Raw genomic sequence first — 17,240 nt, 5'->3', positions numbered from 1 at the left:
TGTAACACCTTACGGCTCGTCCTTTTGTTTAACCATGAGAAAAATGGAATTTTAACACACATTCCTGTTCTATCTGCAGCAGCGCGAGGACTTCACGTTTTTTAAAGATTAACCTTTATCACAAGTTGGGTGCCCTCTGAAGCATTCGGAGTTTCAAAAGTTGGGCAGGGGTGCGGTGAGGTGAGAGAGGAAGCCCAGACCTCTTCCCCTCATCTCTCCTTGGATTGGGACCCTCAGGGCTCAAAGTCATGATCACCTCCTCATTTCTGTCGTTGCAGCTGCTCTCAGTCTTGCTTGGGTTTTGTCTGACCCACCAAGCATTCTGCATTAGTTCCTCACTTCGTAAGATCATAACGGCCTGCTTCTGACTAAACGTGATGTGCAAATCCTAGAGAATGAGTAAGTAGGGAAACCACAGCTGTGGAGATGGCCCAGAGCCAGCAAATGACCCCTGATTCAGAGCTCGGACCCTGCTTTTAAAGGAATAAAATGTGTTGAAACATTCTAGCAGGTGCTTGATAGGCTGAGTCTTTCCTCCAGTCAAATGTTAGAAGTGTTAGCAAAGCTTGGTAGCAGGGCTAATGTGTCATTAAATGTCAATAATTCCCAGGGCACCTGGGTAGCTTGGTCAGTTAAGCACCCGACTTTGGCCCAGGTCATGATCTCACTGCACATGGGTTTGAGCCCTGCATCAGGCTCCATGCTGACAGCTCAGAGCCTGGAGCCTGCCTTGGATTCTGTATCTCACTCTCTCTTTGTCCCTCCCCTGCTCATGCTCTGTCTCTGTCTGTCTCTCTGTCAAAAATAGTAAACATTAAAAAATTTTTACATAAATATCAGCAATTTCCCAGGAGTGCCACATGTGGGGGTGAGTGGTTGGGGACACAGCCAGACCCTGCTAGCCACCAACCCTCAAGATCTCAATGGATTTTTTTTGGCGGGGTGGGGGGTGAGGAAAGGGTACGTGTGTGCAGGAAACAGGGTGAGGGGCAGAGGGGGAGAGAGGCTTAAACAGGCTCCATGCCCAGCACAGATCCTGACACAGGGGCTCAATCTCACAACTCTGAGATCATGACCTGAGCTGAAATCAAGAGTCAGACACTTAAGTTGGCTAAGCCATCCAGGTGCCCCCACAATGGGCTTTATAAAGAGCATATATTTACCATATGACCCAGACATTCCAGCCCTAGGTATTTATATAAAAGAGAGGAAAGCATATATCCATACAAAGACATGGGCATATGCACATATTAGCTTTATAGCCCCAAACCGAAAACAACTCATATACACCTTCACAGGTGAATGGATGGACAGACTCGTTTATCCATACAATGGAATAGTCCTTGGCAAGAAAAAGAAATGAACTATTGATACACACTACAACATGAATGCATCTCAGTGTTGGGGAGCCTGGGTGACTCAGTCGCTTAAGTGTCCGACTGCAGCTCAGGTCATGATCTCACGGTTCCTGAGTTTGAGTCCCGCATCTGGCTCTGTGCTGACAGCTCAGAGCCTGGAGCCTGCTTCAGATTCTGTGTCTCCCTCTCTCTGTCCCTACCCTGCTCATGCTCTGTCTCTCTCCCTATCAAAAATAAAAACATTTAAAAAAAAAAAAGAAGAATCATCTCAGTGTCATTAGGCTGAATGAAAGAATCCAGACCAAAAAAGAGAATGATTCCATTTATATAAAGTGATTGCATTTATTTGGAATATAATAAATGCAAAGTAATATATAGTGGCAGGAAGGAGCAACTGCCTGGGCACTAGGGACAGGAAATGAGAGGAAAGAATCACCAAGAGTGAAGAAGAGGCTCACAAGGTGACAGATATGATCATATCTAGATTGCGGGGATGGTTTTACAGATGAATAGGTAGGTCAAACTTTTCAAACTATCTACTTTAAATACGTATAGTTTATTGTGAATTGGTTATACTCATCAATAAAGCTTTTATAAAATAAATGTCATGGTCCTCACTTTAATCACCTCCTGAACCCCTCCTTGACCCCCTCGTCCCTCTCTTACTCTTTACTGTGCGCTTGGACAAAGTTCAGCTAAGGGGGCATCCGCTTCTCCCCTGCCCCGCACCTACGCCCACCCGGTTCGTGAGCACGGAGGAAGATTCACAGCCTTGCAAACTGGCCTTCCTTTGATCGTGACTCCCATCCCCAGAAGCCCCTCACTGCTGCTGGCAGCCACCGCATCCCGAGGTGACTCTGGCACATCTTCTTCCTTTTAAGCAAACCTTCTCCACCGCCTACCCCATCCTCAGTCTCAGAGCTTCTGGCTCAGGGAGGGAGGAGACAAATGAAAGGGAACATTCCCGGGGCCACATCTACGCCACCTACTTGCACCTGTTCCCTTCAGGCTTGCCTGGAAGGACTCTCCCACGTCTTCCCTGGGCCAACCCCTGCCCCCACCCCCTTCTGGGTTAAATCCAGCCCTCACAGACTCAAGAACTTTCTGCAGCAGTCCTCTCTCCTCAGTGTTTCACTTTGGGAGAGTGTTCCCATCAGCGCATGTGCACGCGGTTACCTCTCCCGGATTAAAGGGCACCACTCCCCCACCCCACCCCCGTCATTCCCGCAACCTTAAGTCTTCCATCAGGCCAACCCCGTGAAAGAGCTGTGCTGGCTCACAACCCTCCTTCCCGCCCCCCACCCCTGCCTCCTCCACCACCCGTTCTCGGTTGAACCCCCTTCAGTCACCGTCACTGTCTTTGGAAACTCTTCCCAAGGTCATCGTGACCTCCATTTTGCTAAACTCAATGGTCAAATCGAGTCCTCGTCTTCTCTGGCCCATATGCAACACCCCTTCCTCCCCCCCCCCCATGAAGCCTGAAGGTCCCCTTGGTTCCCAGGACCCCTCTCTCTGCTGATGCCACCCCTGCCTCTCCAGTGGCTGGGCTGCCTCCCCCCTCTCCTGACCCTCCCCTTCCTCGCCTCTCTCTTCCCAACCTCCGAATCCCTAAGGGCCCAACACCCAGCCCTTGGGCCTCTTCTCGTCTCTCTCTGCACTCACACTCGTTCTTTGGCTTATCCCCCAGTCTCATGGCTTTACCTACTATCTGTATGGTGATCATGACCAGTTCTATTTCTCTATCCAAGACTTCCTCACTGAATCTGGTTTCTTTGCCCTCCCTGGAGCTCCACCTGAATGTCTAAAAGGTGTCCCACAGTTAACAGGTTCCAGACCAAACTCCTAATCTTCACCCCAAAACCTGCCTTTTCCCATAAAAGCCATAAAAACCTTCCGGAGACTCTGGCTAAAAACCTCAGGCTCATTGTTGGCTCTGTGCTTTTTTTCATAACCTTATAGCAAATCCATCAAGAGATGTGATCAGTTCTACGAGAATCCAGCCACACCTCACCACCTTCCCATCTTGCCCATGTCATCATCATCTCCAGACATCACTGTTGTCCCCTTTATGGTCTAAACTCGCCCAGTGGTTCAAGTAAGCCCGTCCCAATGTCCCTGGCTCCTCATCCCACACAGCAAAGCAATGTCCCACTGCACTGACGGGGCCCTACTGGTCTGTGCCATCGCCTTGACTGAGTGGCCACACCTGCTACCTCACCGTCACTTGCTTTTTCTGGCCCTCGCACTGGCCTCCTTGCTCTCCCTTGAACACTCACGCCAATGCATGCCTCCGTATTCACACTGCTGTTGTGTCTGTCCAGAACTTTCATTCCTGGATTTCTGCAGGGCTGCCCCCCCCAGGTCTCTATGTAGACGTTTTGGGTCTTCCAAAACCACTTTGGAGATCACTGGAGTTTCAAGCTTGTCATTTAGCTGGGAGAAAGGGGAGCGTTTGAGCAAAGTATTTCACCTGTGGCCCTGGCTGGCCGAGCTACCACCCTACCCAGATCCTAGCCACTGAGCTGTGCTGAGGATAAGCACTCAGCAACCAAGCAGGCAGGGCTTCAGGATCTACAGAGAAGTCTATACATAATGCAATAAACTTAAAAATACATGGAGAGAGATGAATTTAATTCTGGGAGAAAGTGATGGGATTGGCTTGGGATTGTTACTTTTCATGATTAGCTCTTCTGTATAAAGTAAGTATTTTAATACCATATGATAAAGAGAAATGCAAATACCTGCCCACAGATCTAGAACTGACTGTGGCAGTCATGGCTGTGGGGCAGACCCTGGGTCTCAGACTTGCTCCCCAAACAAATAGAAGAAATCGTCTAGAACTGTCAGCGACCAGAAGTACAGCCACCACCGGGTCTTGTGTTCACCCAGCACTTTTCAGGCTAACGTCTCCAGCTTTTCTACCCTCATTTTTTTATATCAAACCTGAAGGGACCCCCTGCCAATGTAACGAAATGATGCCCATTAAGCCCTACAGAATACATCCTTCCTATATCACAAATTACAAACCCACATTAAGTGGCTCATGTCTTTTGGTATAGCCAACATTTTTAAAATGGAGGAAAAAAAGGATATTAGACACATCTCATCAAAAATATCATATACCATGGGGCGCCTGGGTGGCACAGGTGGTTAAGCATCCAGCTCTTGATTTCATTCAGCTCAGGTCATGATCTCGTGGTTTGTGAGTTCCAGCCCCACAGTGGGTTCTGCGTTGACAGTGGGGAGCCTGCTTGGGATTCTCTCTCTCTCTCTCTCTCTCTCTCTCTCTCTGTTCCTCCCCAACTTGTGCTCTTTCTCTTTCTCTCTCTCTCAAAATAAATAAATAAACTTTAAGAAAATAATCATATACCAAATCTTTTTTGGATTTCTTTTTAAATATTTTATGTCTCATTTCCTCCAAAACCTCATAAAAATATGAGCTGCTTTTTAGTGAGAGTAAAGATGACCATATATATAAACATTTTTAAATTCTGTCCTCTTCCTTGAGAGTAATTCAGATAAGTAAATATGTGAATAATAATGTATAGAGTTGGGGCACCTGGGTGGCTCAGTCGGCTAAGCGTCCGACTTCGGCTCAGGTCATGATCTCACAGTTTGTGGGTTCAAGCCCTGCGTCGGGCTCTGTGCTGACAGCTAGCTCAGAGCCTGGAGCCTGCTTCTGATTCTGTGTCTCCCTCTGTCTCTGACCCTCCCCTGCTCACACTGTCTCTCTCTCTCTCAGAAATAAATAAACCACTAAAAAATTTTTTTTAAAAAATAATGTATAAAGTTGTCGAATCACTACATCATACGCCTGAAGCTAATGTGACACAGTGTGCCAGCTATACTTCGATGAAAAAAAAAGCAAATGGGAAAAAAGATCAAATGAGATCAATAAACTGTCATTGTCTTTATACTTTATCACCCATGTAATTGAATAATCTTCCCCTTGAGTCAATTTTAATAGAACTTCAAATATGAGACAAACATGTAAAATGATGCTGTTAGAGTTCTACTAATTAAATCAATAAATGTGCAAATAAAGTGCTCTTCCCTTAGCAAATGAACCCACAATCCTAGCCTGGATGGCAAAGAGTCTCGTTGGATGAGAAAGTCATCACTCAGAGAGGCTCTATCTCTCTCCTTCCGTGATTGAGTTTCTTTCAGGTAGAGTGATATTCTGTATTATATCTCTACTTATAATTTTTAAGTTTTTTTCCATGTTTCATGGAACAAATACAGTCTTACAAAATGAAGTACCATGAAGGGGGGGGGGTCACAGAGCAAACAGGAGGGTTTTGCCTGTTTTTGTAAAATTAAATTCAACAGATAATTGCCATTTGTGAAAAGGCATTTTCATCAGTTTTTCAACATATTAACTTCCCCGCAGAAAACAGATCTTGAGAAACTAAAGATTAACCTCCAAATAGTATTAAGAATCACATTATGGAAACTCAGAAATACCTGCCAAAAAAAAGGTGAATTTACTACATTTTTTGCAGGTCTTGGGAAACTAAGAAACTTCATCCTTGAACAGCTACATTCCTCCCTCCACCATCCCCACTTCCTCCTCACCTGCCCAGCAAATTTGATGGCTCTTTTTCTTAGACTGAGCTAGAGAAGCCTAACAAATCCCTAAGAGGTTTTCTGTTCTTAGGACAAGATAAGACACAGCACAAGCCCAATGACACCAAGCCCAATTCAAGGCTGACCCGGGGCACAGGAGACGCGTGAACCTGCTCATGAAGGCATTTGGCACCATGATGAACGACAGAGTCCAAGAGGCAAACACCACTCCAAAAGAGTTTGTGGACCCTGGGTCTCTCCAGGTGCTTCCTGCTCCCAGAATCCTCAGGGGGTTACATCAGCTACAGGCACTTTCCCCAAAACCCCAGGGCTTGGGTCCCCATTCAGCAAGTGGTCCTCCCCAAGGGTAACCCCGGATGCTAGAAGGGAGGAGGAGGGAGGAGAGAAACAGAACCGAGGGTCACTCTGGGCTCACGGGGCACGGGGACCTTGTGTAATTCATGCTAGTGTAGATCATTCGTGCTAGTGTAGATCACTCAGAGCCACTGATGCCGAGTCTGAGGTGCCAATTCTTAAGTTCAAGATCCACATCATATTGGATAACCTCAGCTGAGTGCCAGTGAAAAGAACATCCCAACTCTCTGGGATTACAACACGATGCAGGGGGAAGAGCTTGGCCAAACCCTCCACTGACCAGCTGTACCAACCTGGGCAAAATCACTTGGGCCCCAGCCGCCTTGTCTTCAGACTGGGGATAATGATAACCACCTGGGTCAGCGGGGAGGCTTATAATCACAGCTGAACCATCAAGTGTGGTCAGAATAGGTATTCGTTGCATCCAAATAGTTTGTAATAATGGAGAGCCCAGGATAGAGAGACGTTCACACCTTACACATTTTGTTTTTTAGCCTCAAGCATAGAAATACATCCCCACTTGCCAACTTGAGATAGGGTCACGGGCCTCCTCTGAAATAGGTCTGCCGGTCGGAATCCCATTCTGCCTTTCTTAGGTAAGTCACACCCTTCACACGTCAGCCGGGAGCCCCGGTTTGGACTCTTTCTTGGGGGAGAGGGGTGGTAAAAAGTACAGACGTGCAAAGCCACCCGCATGTGCAACCTTTCCAGCTCGTCATATTCAGACTTGCGCAGTGCAGAGTCCATTGCATGCCTCATATTTATCACAAATGTAGTTTTTTCCAAAGCACGCGACTTCATTTCATATACAAGCAACTCCCTTTTCCTCAAACTTCATGAGTCGACACGATCAGTTCATCAAATCACATCATCTCAATCCAAGTAAAAATGCATCAATACTTATCGAGCATTCAGTTCAACAGGTGAGGGCCAAAGCGCATGATGGAGATGGCCTTGAGCTGCCCTAGGGCACTGTCACATGGGCTGCCTGTGTGGGGTGCAGCAGACAGCCTCGTGCGGCCAGCCTCGCAGCCGTCCACAAAGCTCACTGCGGAGTTTACTGTGTCATCCGGGGACTGGAATGCACGTGGGTCCTTACGACACTGGGTGCGACTATTATGGGAATTGGACGTTCACTAGCCAGGCAACAGTGTGGTGGCTCTGAGGACCCCCCGAGCAAGAGTCACTGACTGAGAGATCCCAGAAGGAAGGCACCCCCCTCCTCCGCCATGCTGCCTGCAGGGTCCCCATCCACTAGAGAAGCCACAGTCAAGGACAGAAAACACATACTTTTCCAAGGCGCTTTTCTCAAGCCTCTCTGCCTCCTTCTTCTGCCAGGCTTTGTGCTTCTTGACACGAGTTTCCCACAAGGCTCTGACGACAGAAATGTCGAATACGACCACTTTGTGGCCCATTTTGGAAGTGTGAAATTACCTGTTTAAGAAACATACATTATGTCAGCTTTGTAAACACAGAAGCAAATAGTGTTGGCATGAGCTTTAAAATGAAACATGAGGGGTGCCTGGGTGGCTTAGTCAGTTAAGGCGCCAACTTCCACTCAGGTCATGATCTCGTGGTCTGTGGGTTCAAGCCCCGTGTCGGGCTCTGTGCTGACAGCTCAGAGCCTGGAGCCTGCTTCAGATTCTGTGTCTGCCTCTCTCTCTGCTCCTCCCCCACTCATTCTCTCTCTCTCTCTCCCTCTCTCTCTCTCAAAAATAAATACACTTTTAAATAAATAAATAAAATGAAACATGAATGGGGCGCCTGGGTGGCTCAGTCGGTTGAGCATCCAACTCTGGATTACGGCTCAGGTCACGATCCCAGGGTCATGGAATTGAGCGCCACGCTGGATGTGGAATCTGATATTCTCTCTCTCTCTCTCTCTCTCTCTCTCTCCCTCCCTCTGCCCCTCTCTCTCATTCACACACACATTCTCTCTCTAAAATTAAAAAAAATATTTAATGAAACATGAATGAATCAATTCCCTAAAGCCCCGATGAAATGCCCTGTTACTCCAGGGTGGCAGTTTGCTAATGTTCTTAAAGCCTGATCGTATTCTGAGGAAGTCAAGTTCAACACTCACCCTGCAAGCCTCTCCTCTAGAAGGTCACACTTCTGTCCCTACCTCTCAGCTGAATTGTGGGTTCCCAAAGCCCCCGGGCATTCATTCCTCAAGTCTCATAGTTCCGAATTTTCTAGCATCTAATATTCTTGCAGGTTGTAACATGCTCAAGGGAAGTTCATGAGTTAATCTGAAAACACACACACACACATACACACCATGTGTTGTCTGAGGCTACATACCAGCCATCATTAAGTAACAAAACCATTCCCTGCACCAAGCACAGCTACCTTCCCAGTCAGGACTGACCCCACGACACAGCACAGAGATGCGTCCTGTGAGGTTCCCCTCCAACGTGAACCCTCAGAAGCTGCCGATCTCTGTTGATGTGGTTTTCCAAGTGCAAAGAAAGTCAAACTCAGGTACATCTTGGCCCATACATGGAGATGAGACCTAGCATAGTGCCTGACACACAGCAGGTCCCCACCAAATGTTTGTTGAATGAATAGATGAAATATGAATATGATCCGCATCCAGATTGCTTCACTCCCAGGCCCATGAGCTCTCTCTTTCCTGCTTATGTTCCCACCTCATTTTTTACTGCTTCCTTTAAGTGATTCTTTGTTCACTGTAAGAAAAATAAAATGATCAGGACATCAAAGTACATTTCAATGTTCATTCCACTAACCTACTCTTGTCTCCCTTATCTAAAAATAACTTCCTAGTTATTGTTTTAAATTTCCCCTACTTAACGGCATTGAAATCTGGCTAGACCCATTTCCTGATTTGCGTGCGGGCGCACACACACACCCAGCATGTCAGTTGGCAAATAGCAGGCCTGTTGAATATCCTCTGTCCCAGTTCCAGACGCTTCTAAATGGCAGTCAGTGGGGATACAAAACCAAATATTTAATCTTCTGACTCAGCTGTGTCCTCGCCATTAATGGCCTGCCAGTCGGAGTAGGGGGGCCAGCTCGTGTTTGTGTAGCAGGGCGCCGGGGAGCCATAATTTCTGTCTAACTAGCTGAAAATGCTGGCCCCAACTTATTTCCATCTTTCCCTTCAGTTCTGACAGCTGGGACTGCCTTTTGCCTCCCTTAAAACTCTTTTACCCACAGGAGATTTCTGATTCAGGTGCAAACAGAGCGCGTGTTTGTGCGGACATACGTTTTCAGATCTCTTGGGTAACTACGTGAGAGCGGCGTTTGGAGATCATCTGATAACTACGTGTTTGAGCTCTTTAGGAACTGCCAGACTGTTTTCCAAAGCGGCTTCATCATCTTACGGCCCCAGCAGCCGGGCATGAGGCTCCAGTGTCTCCCCGTCCACGCTTGTTCTTCTGTTACTTTCCATCAGAGCTGTCCCGGTGGGTGGGAAGTGGCTTTAGTTGTTTTGACTTGCATTTGCCTGACAGCTAATGATGTTGATTGAACACCTTTTTATGTGCTTGTTGGCCATCTTTATACTTTCCTGGGAGAAATGTTTCTCAGATCCTTTGCCAATTTTTAAATTGGGCCATTTCTCTTTTTATTGTTGACTTGTAATGAATACATCTTTAATTATTCTAAACACGCCAAGAGATGATTTGCAAAACCTTTCTCCCATTTTCTGCGTTGTTTTTTCACTTTCTCAATTCTATCCTTTTACTTTTAGCCTAAGTACGTATACGGTTATATTTGGTGTGAGATTTTGTAGATAGAATTTTTTTTTTTTGGTAGACTCCATATCCAATGTGGGGCTTGAACTCACAACTCTGAGGTCAAGAGTCAAGCTTGAAAAGAGAAGGGGTGCCTGGGTGGCTCAGTCGGTTGAGCATCTGACTTAGGCTCAGGTCATGATCTCACGGTCTATGGATTTGAGCGCCGTGTTGGGTTCTGTGCTGACAGCTCAGAGCCTGGAGCCTGCTTCAGATTCTGTGTCTTCCTCTCTCTCTGATCCTCCTCTGCTCACACTGTCTCTCTTTCTCTCTCTCAGAAATAATTAAAACATTAAAAAATAATAATAATAATAAAATTTTAAAAATAAATGAAAATAAACAAAACCAAAAACCATTGCTCATTAGTTTCCATGCATTCATTTGGAGAACTGTTGTTCAAGTTTGCATCTTAGAGGAACAGTCTCTTCTTTTTATTATTTTTCTTTCATAAAGATATTTTTTTTTAATTTTAACCTTTATTTATTATTGAGAGACAGAGAGAGACAGTGCATGAGCAGGGAAGGGGCAGAGAGACAGGAGACACAGAATCTGAAGCAGGCTCCAGGCTCTGAGCTGTCAGCAGAGAGTCCGATGTGAAGCTTGAACTCACAAACCACGAGATCCTGACCTTAGCCAAAGTCAGATGCTTGACCAACTGAGCCACCCAGGTGCCCCAGAACAGTTTTTTCTTGATGCCTTTGGGTTCTATTTTTAAATGGTTATAAATCAGTGTTAGTGTCAGTATTTTGGTGGGAAAGAGCATATTCTGTCTGTCATCTAACTACGTTCCCCATTTCCCCTGCATCTTGCAAAGCAGTGAAGGAGGGTCTAGTCTTCAGTTAGGAGGGTTTTGAATGGGCTGGGATTTTAAGTCAAGGTCTTTCCTGTGAGATGTTCTGTTTGAGAATGAGTGTAACAAAATGTAGAGGCTTTAAGAACAGTAAGAGATGACCACATTTGCTAGAGGTCTACACATAATGTGAAATCCAAGGAGGCTGAGAAATACCAACGCCTGAGTGCCACGTCCAGCCCAGCGCCTCATGTCCTGTGCAGGACAGGGCCGCACCCAGGCCTCCCTAAACAACCAGACAGGTTCAAAGGTAACCCTTAAGAGAGTAGCTCTCCGGATAGATGCCAGATCAGAAAAATGGTTTTACCACAGAAGCTCGTGAGTCATCACAGGGCAGGTAGGGGACACTCCATCCAGGAACAAAGCCACTCTGGGGAACAGATGGGTCACTCAGCACATTCAGGAAAAGAGAGCCAGCTCCCTGGCAAATTTACAAAGCTAATCTCTTCTTTGTAGCATGAGTTCTCGTGGACACAACCTTTCATGCAAATATATAGAGTGTAATCTCCTGAGCATTAACTTTCTCCAGCACTATAGAAATAGCGAGCGCCATGATATCCTATACCAAAGCAGCAGTACAGAGAAAAGTTCACCTCTACTGGACCCTCATTGCAAATAAAGCGGTATCCTCCTAGAGAAAACTCAACATCCAAGTAGACCCTCCTGAGGCACCATAAGAAAAGCAGGGCTTTAGCGAGAGCTCTCACTGAATTTTACAGCAAAGAATCTTGGATCCAAGGAGACACCAGATTCCAGTTCCCTGCGGGAGGTCGGGCTTTGCACGGTTACAACAGAATCACAAGAGAACACAGATCCCTGGATTTGGGCTGCACGGTCCGCAGCCACAGGGCATCTCCCCGAGAAGAAACCACACGGGGCTAGAAGAGAGCAGGGGACAATGGTGATGTCACTCATGGCAACAGAAAGGACACTGGGGCAGAGTGTCGTCAGGTTCATTTCTGTCCAGCACTTGGTATCCTGGGTCCTGAGTGAAAATGTTAACCATCAGGGACTCTCAAAGGTTGGATTTGTAGCAGAAAGGAGAAGCCCTCCGAGGAAAGCCTTTCGCTTTACTGCAGGGGTCAGCAAACCTTCTCAGGAAAGGGCAAGATAGTAAATATTGTAGGCTTCGCAGGCTCGCTGGCAAAATGGAAGATACTGTGTAGGCACTTTCATAACAAAAGAGAAAACTCCTGGCCTGCCCCTCCCAGCGGACTTGGTCTTGGGCTTGCCAGAGCCTTGAGCTTGCTTCTGTGCTTTGTGATCAGGTGCCACCTGCTGGGGACATTCTCAGGACAAGAGTCACTGGCCCAGGAGGAAAAGACGCCCCCCGCAGGCGAGCATGCAGAAGGACACTGGGACCGGGAAGGGGACCTGCAGAGGTCAGTTTCACTCTCCGCCTTTGTGACTCCAGGATGCTGGTATGTCCTTCTCTCCTCTGCGTCCATCCGCTTAAGTTGGGTGCTGGCTGGAGGCAGGGTGGACTTGCTAAGTCACCAACCCCTGATTCCACTGCTGGGTGCCTGGCAGTTACTGTATAGCAGTCTCCAGCATGTAGGTGGCAGCCAGCGTGGGCCTCGGGCAGCAGCAAGACACAGCCGGCCAGGCAGACAGGCACTGAGAAAGAAGGGAAATGGAGGGAGTGGAGGGGGGTACTCCAGCCTGGTCTCCGCGGCTCACAGCGCCAGCCCCCTCCAGCAGTGCCCCCGTGCCATACAAAAACAGGTGCCGGCCCAGTCTGTGCCTGCCAGCTTCAGTGAACAATAAAATATATTGTTCTGTGGACATGATGGCTTTAAATTGTACCCACAGATTCCTTGACATTCTTTCCTTTAAGAAGGTAGAGCTTGGGGCAGCCGGTCGCTCAATTGCTTAAGTGTCTGACTTTGGCTCAAGTCATGATCTTGCAGTCCGTGAGTTGGAGACGCCATCAGGCTCTGTGCTGACAGCTCAGAGCCTGGAGCCTGCTTTGGATTCTCTGTTTCCCTCTCTCTCTCTCTCTCTGCCCCTCCCCTACTCGTGCTCTGTCTCTCTCTCTCTCTCTCTCTCTCTCTCTCAAAAATAAAAACTAAACATTAAAAAACAATTTTAAAGGGTAGAGCTTAGGGTGCCTGGGTGGCTCAGTCAGTTAAGCATCTGACTCTTGATCTGGGCGCAAGTCACGATCTCACAGTTTATGAGTTCAAGCCTCACACCGGGCTCTGCACTGATAGCATGAAGCCTGCTTGGGATTCTCTCTCTTCCTCTCTCTCTCTCTCTGCCTCTCCCCTGCTTGCACTCTCTTTGGTCTCTCAAAATAAATAAATAAACTTTAATAAAGGGAGTAGAGCTTAATTCCTCTCCCTCCTTGAACATGGGTTGGATTCAATGACTCATTTCTAATGAATAAAATGTGGTAAAAGTGATGGCATGCAGCCTCTGAGACTAAGTCCCACCAGGCACTGCTCTCTCTCGTGGGGGAAGTCACTCTGGGGGAAGTCAGTGCTATGTCACGAGGATGCTGAAGCAGCCATATAGAGATGCTTCATACGGAAAGGAGCAGAGGCCCCCTGCCAGCAGCCACATGAGCAGAAATGGTCTAAAAGCAGATCCTCCAGCCCCGGCTGAGCCTTCAGAAGGCATCAGCCCCAGAAGACATCTTTTTTTTTTTTTAATGTTTTATTTATTTCTGAGAGAGAGATAGAGACAGCGTGAGCAGGGGAGGGTCAGAGAGAGAGTGAGACACAGAATCTGAAATAGGCTCCAGGCTCTGAGCTGTCCGCACAGAGCCTGATGCGGGGCTCGAACCCATGAACATGAGATCATGACCTGAACCGAAGTCAGACACTCAACCGACTGAGCCACCCAGGTGCCCCCCAGGAGGCATCTTATATGCGACTTCACGACAGACCCTGAGCTAGAGCCGCTCAGCTAGGCCATTCCTGACCCTCAGAGATGGAGACAGTATGTTTGTTGTATTAGGCTGGTAAGTGCCAGGGTGATTTCTTACACAGCAATAAGTAATTAATACAGAACACAGTAAAATAAGAGCCACTTAAAGAATCCATCTCCATCTATAGCGACATCTGGTGCCTAGATGGCACTGCTTCCTTGACCTATCCACTTGGTGTCTCACACATTTCTCAAAGAAACACAATTCCTTTCCAAAGTTACTCACTTAGACTGTCCATCCCTGGCTGCCTTAGTTCCTCACCTTGACTTCATCGTTACCTGGAGGTCACTCCCTTGAGCCTTCTGTGTCCTCACCTCTCCCGCCAGGTGGGCATGGACTCATACACAAACACACACATTCATTCACGCACCCAACGTATCACCCAAGTCCTAGAGGGCATGCATGTCTCACTGCCGATGAGTATCACAGCTGGCCTCGCTCCTGCAAAAGCCTCGCAGCTGGCATCCCGACTTCCCACTCACCCACGTCCAATCCATTTGTCACACCAAAGTGAGAGTCATTTTCCGACGAGGATGAGATCATGCGGCCACCTGGCTTAAGTGTTCCAGAGACTCCCCTTTGGGATGACGGGGGAGACCCCAGCCCCCCACAGGGCCCTGGCATGGTCCACCCCCGGCCTCTCTCCTCCTCAGTGCCTCTGCCTGGACCCTCTTCCCTCATCCACGTGGCATCCCTGCACCCCATACCCTGAACTCCGAGTTCTCTCCTTGGTGTGTGGCCTTCATGGCCTCTTTATCTAAGCTAGATCTTCCCCCTCGGGAAGTATTTACTTCACAGCACACAGTGCAAGTTGAATTGCTTGCTGGTTGGTACAATTATATACTTTGTCCCTAGACTGCCCTGAGAAGGGCCACAGTTTACTGACAGGAGCAGCCATTGGAGAAGCCCCACGTGTGGGCTCTGCGGTCACCAGTTGACTGATGGTAGCCCTGGAGTCCTGCTTCTGACCCCAACGCAGAAACCCCGCGTACTGAGCCAGTTCGCTTGCTGTGTGTTTCTGCTCTTTGATTCCTGGGAACCCCAAGTAACTGGCATTTACGGGCACTCATCAAATGCAGAGAGATGAATGTCCCTGCGTCTGAGCTCTCCATCTGGAGAGGAGAGATGCTCAGAGAGAGTTCAGCACAGCATGGGGGTCTGACAATCCGGTGGCTGAACCGGCGCTGTGGAGGCAGATTAGGAGGGGTGCCCTCAAGTGCCTGTGGAGAACGGGGTTGGGGGAAGTCCCAGAGGGACCCTGAGCAAGGGGAAGGGGACTATCCGTGCAGGTTTGCTTGAGTAATTGTCCATGCTCCCTCTGCAGCCCAGGTACATTAGAATTACTTTACACAACCACCCACCGTCCAAGCCAGAGGGCACGACTAGAAAAAACATGTCCCCTGGCACCAGAACACACGTTTCCACTCAGAAGATGAATGCCAGCATTCCAGGCGGGAGCAGGAACTTTCTGGTCACCTGGTCCTCTCCCTTCTTGTCAAACAGCAGACTGGGCAGAGAGGGGGTGGGAGTTGGGGAGAGGGCTTGCATCTCTGTGAGTCTAAGGTGCAAAGGTCCTGGGGTAGGAGACCCAGTAAAGCCCACCATGCAGGTGCCCAGCCATTCTGGGTGCTCGCTCTGCCAGGCTGGGAGAGTCAGGGGAGGTGGGGAAACAGGGATGGCGCTGAGGTCAAGGGGTCACCTGGTAGCCATGGCCCCTCATCCCCACCTGCTCTTCAGAACCCCCTCTTTCCCTCGGGCAGACCAGCTCCAGACCCTCCACACCATTCTTTCCAGTGTACCCCCCACGGGCACAAGACACCCACCGTCAGCCTCACGGAGCTCAGGGAATGAGCTCCATTCCACAACCAGCGGGAATTCCCAGCGACCCCAGTGTACAGAGTAACACGGTCAACGAAGGGCATTAGTGTCCCACAAATCCATTCTAGCCTCACCTAAGACTGCTGCGTGGACCCCCGAACCCAGAGTTTTCGGATGGAAACAGTAGGGTTATTAAGGGCTAAATGCTCAAGCGAGGTCAGTATAGTCACGATATTTCGGCCAAATTCTGAATTAAATGACATTTTATGTCACAGGGTCAGAGCTTCCCAGGGAGCACCCATTGTTTTTATGCTAATTTGCTAAACCAGAAAATAGGACGCAGAGGACAGAAATAGGACAGTCAGCCTGCGGGGGCTGAGTCCCGCCTCTTCCATTTATGGCTGCACGTCCCTGAGACAGTCACCTGCCCTCTCTGCGCCCTGCTGTACTTATCTGAACACGGGTGTGACAAGGGCACCCGCTCACAGGACTGGCGACTGGATCGCGGGTGATAATTTGTGTCAAGTGCTTAAGACCTGGCACCTAGTAAAGCTCCAGAAATGTCAGTTACTTAAAGGAAAACAAGAGAAGAGTTGAAGACGGACATCATCACCTATGAATGTAAGGTACAAACAAGGGGTCCATGAGCACCTGTGGCTTCTCGTGCCCGCGGCATGGTCGCGGAGGTTTCCTGGGAGATCGGCCCCAGCCCCTGAGTTTCCGGAGAGGATTTGGTGGAGAAGAGCAGCCAGCACAGCTGAGTGGCTCACAGATGGTTCTCCTCTGGGTCTCCGATCACTTTATCACCCTCACTATCTCTCTCTGGGGAGGGGGGAGACAATCCCCAGGAGGAAAGAGTCTCCACCCCGCCCCGGATGTCAATCATCCCTTTCAGGGCACCGAAGACACAAACAAAGTTGATTTATCTCCCCCAGACAGTACTTTGGACCAGAACGTTTTGAGCTCAGCCTCGGGCACCAGGGGAGTTTCCTGGGAAAAACTCACTAACCAGAAGCATGAATCTTGGGGACCCCCTTGCCAGAGCAGCAGGCTTGCCCGGGCACCACCCACCTCTGCCACATTCTCTCCTTCTTCTCCACTCAGTTCCATTTCTTGCCCTAAAATGCAGAGAAATGCGTAATCCGCCCCTTATGTTCCACTGGGGATGTTTACCAGGGTCCTGCCGTGCAAGTCACAGTGGGAAAGGCATAAACAAGGAGGCACTGCCCTCCAGCCTCCCGCCCACAGGTGCACAAGCCCCCTCGTTCCCACTTCCCCACACGTCCCCACCCCCACGACGGCCACCTACCCGCGAGTGCACCGCGGCCCCTGCCCGCTGCCTGCCCGGTGGAATCCGGGCTGTAGACTTTGTTGACACCCACGGCGGCCACGCGCACTGCCGCCTCCGGCCCTGTGCGCTAACGGGCTAAATTTGTCAGTTGATAATATGATCTGTAGGACATGTGCTGATAAACTATCTATCTATTCTATGTGACTCAGCCCGGCATGAGACAAAACACAGTTCAGAGGGGAGGGCCTGGCCCGGAGCAAACGACAAGCTGGCCAAGTCCAGCCCTGTGACC

General features: G+C 48.8%; 1 protein-coding gene across 1 annotated transcript in view; it reads right to left on the bottom strand.

The window, feature by feature from the left end:
* Window positions 1–17,016, bottom strand: part of LRRC2 (leucine rich repeat containing 2) — a 32,634-nt gene extending 15,618 nt beyond the window's left edge. Inside the window, exons 1-2 of the mRNA XM_039228306.1 lie at window positions 16,967–17,016; window positions 7,590–7,733 (exon numbers count right to left, since the gene is read on the bottom strand). Coding sequence (XP_039084237.1) covers window positions 7,590–7,714 — 125 coding nt within the window. The 5' untranslated portion in view covers window positions 7,715–7,733; window positions 16,967–17,016. The remainder of the gene's footprint in view (window positions 1–7,589; window positions 7,734–16,966) is intronic.
* Window positions 17,017–17,240: the final 224 nt, after the last annotated feature.

Source organism: Hyaena hyaena, unplaced genomic scaffold (genome assembly GCF_003009895.1).
Source record: "Hyaena hyaena isolate Hyena2069 unplaced genomic scaffold, ASM300989v1 scaffold_30, whole genome shotgun sequence".
NCBI lineage: Eukaryota > Metazoa > Chordata > Mammalia > Carnivora > Hyaenidae > Hyaena > Hyaena hyaena.
Note: the sequence above shows the minus strand (reverse complement) of the source record. Positions and strands in the feature narration are given on the sequence as shown.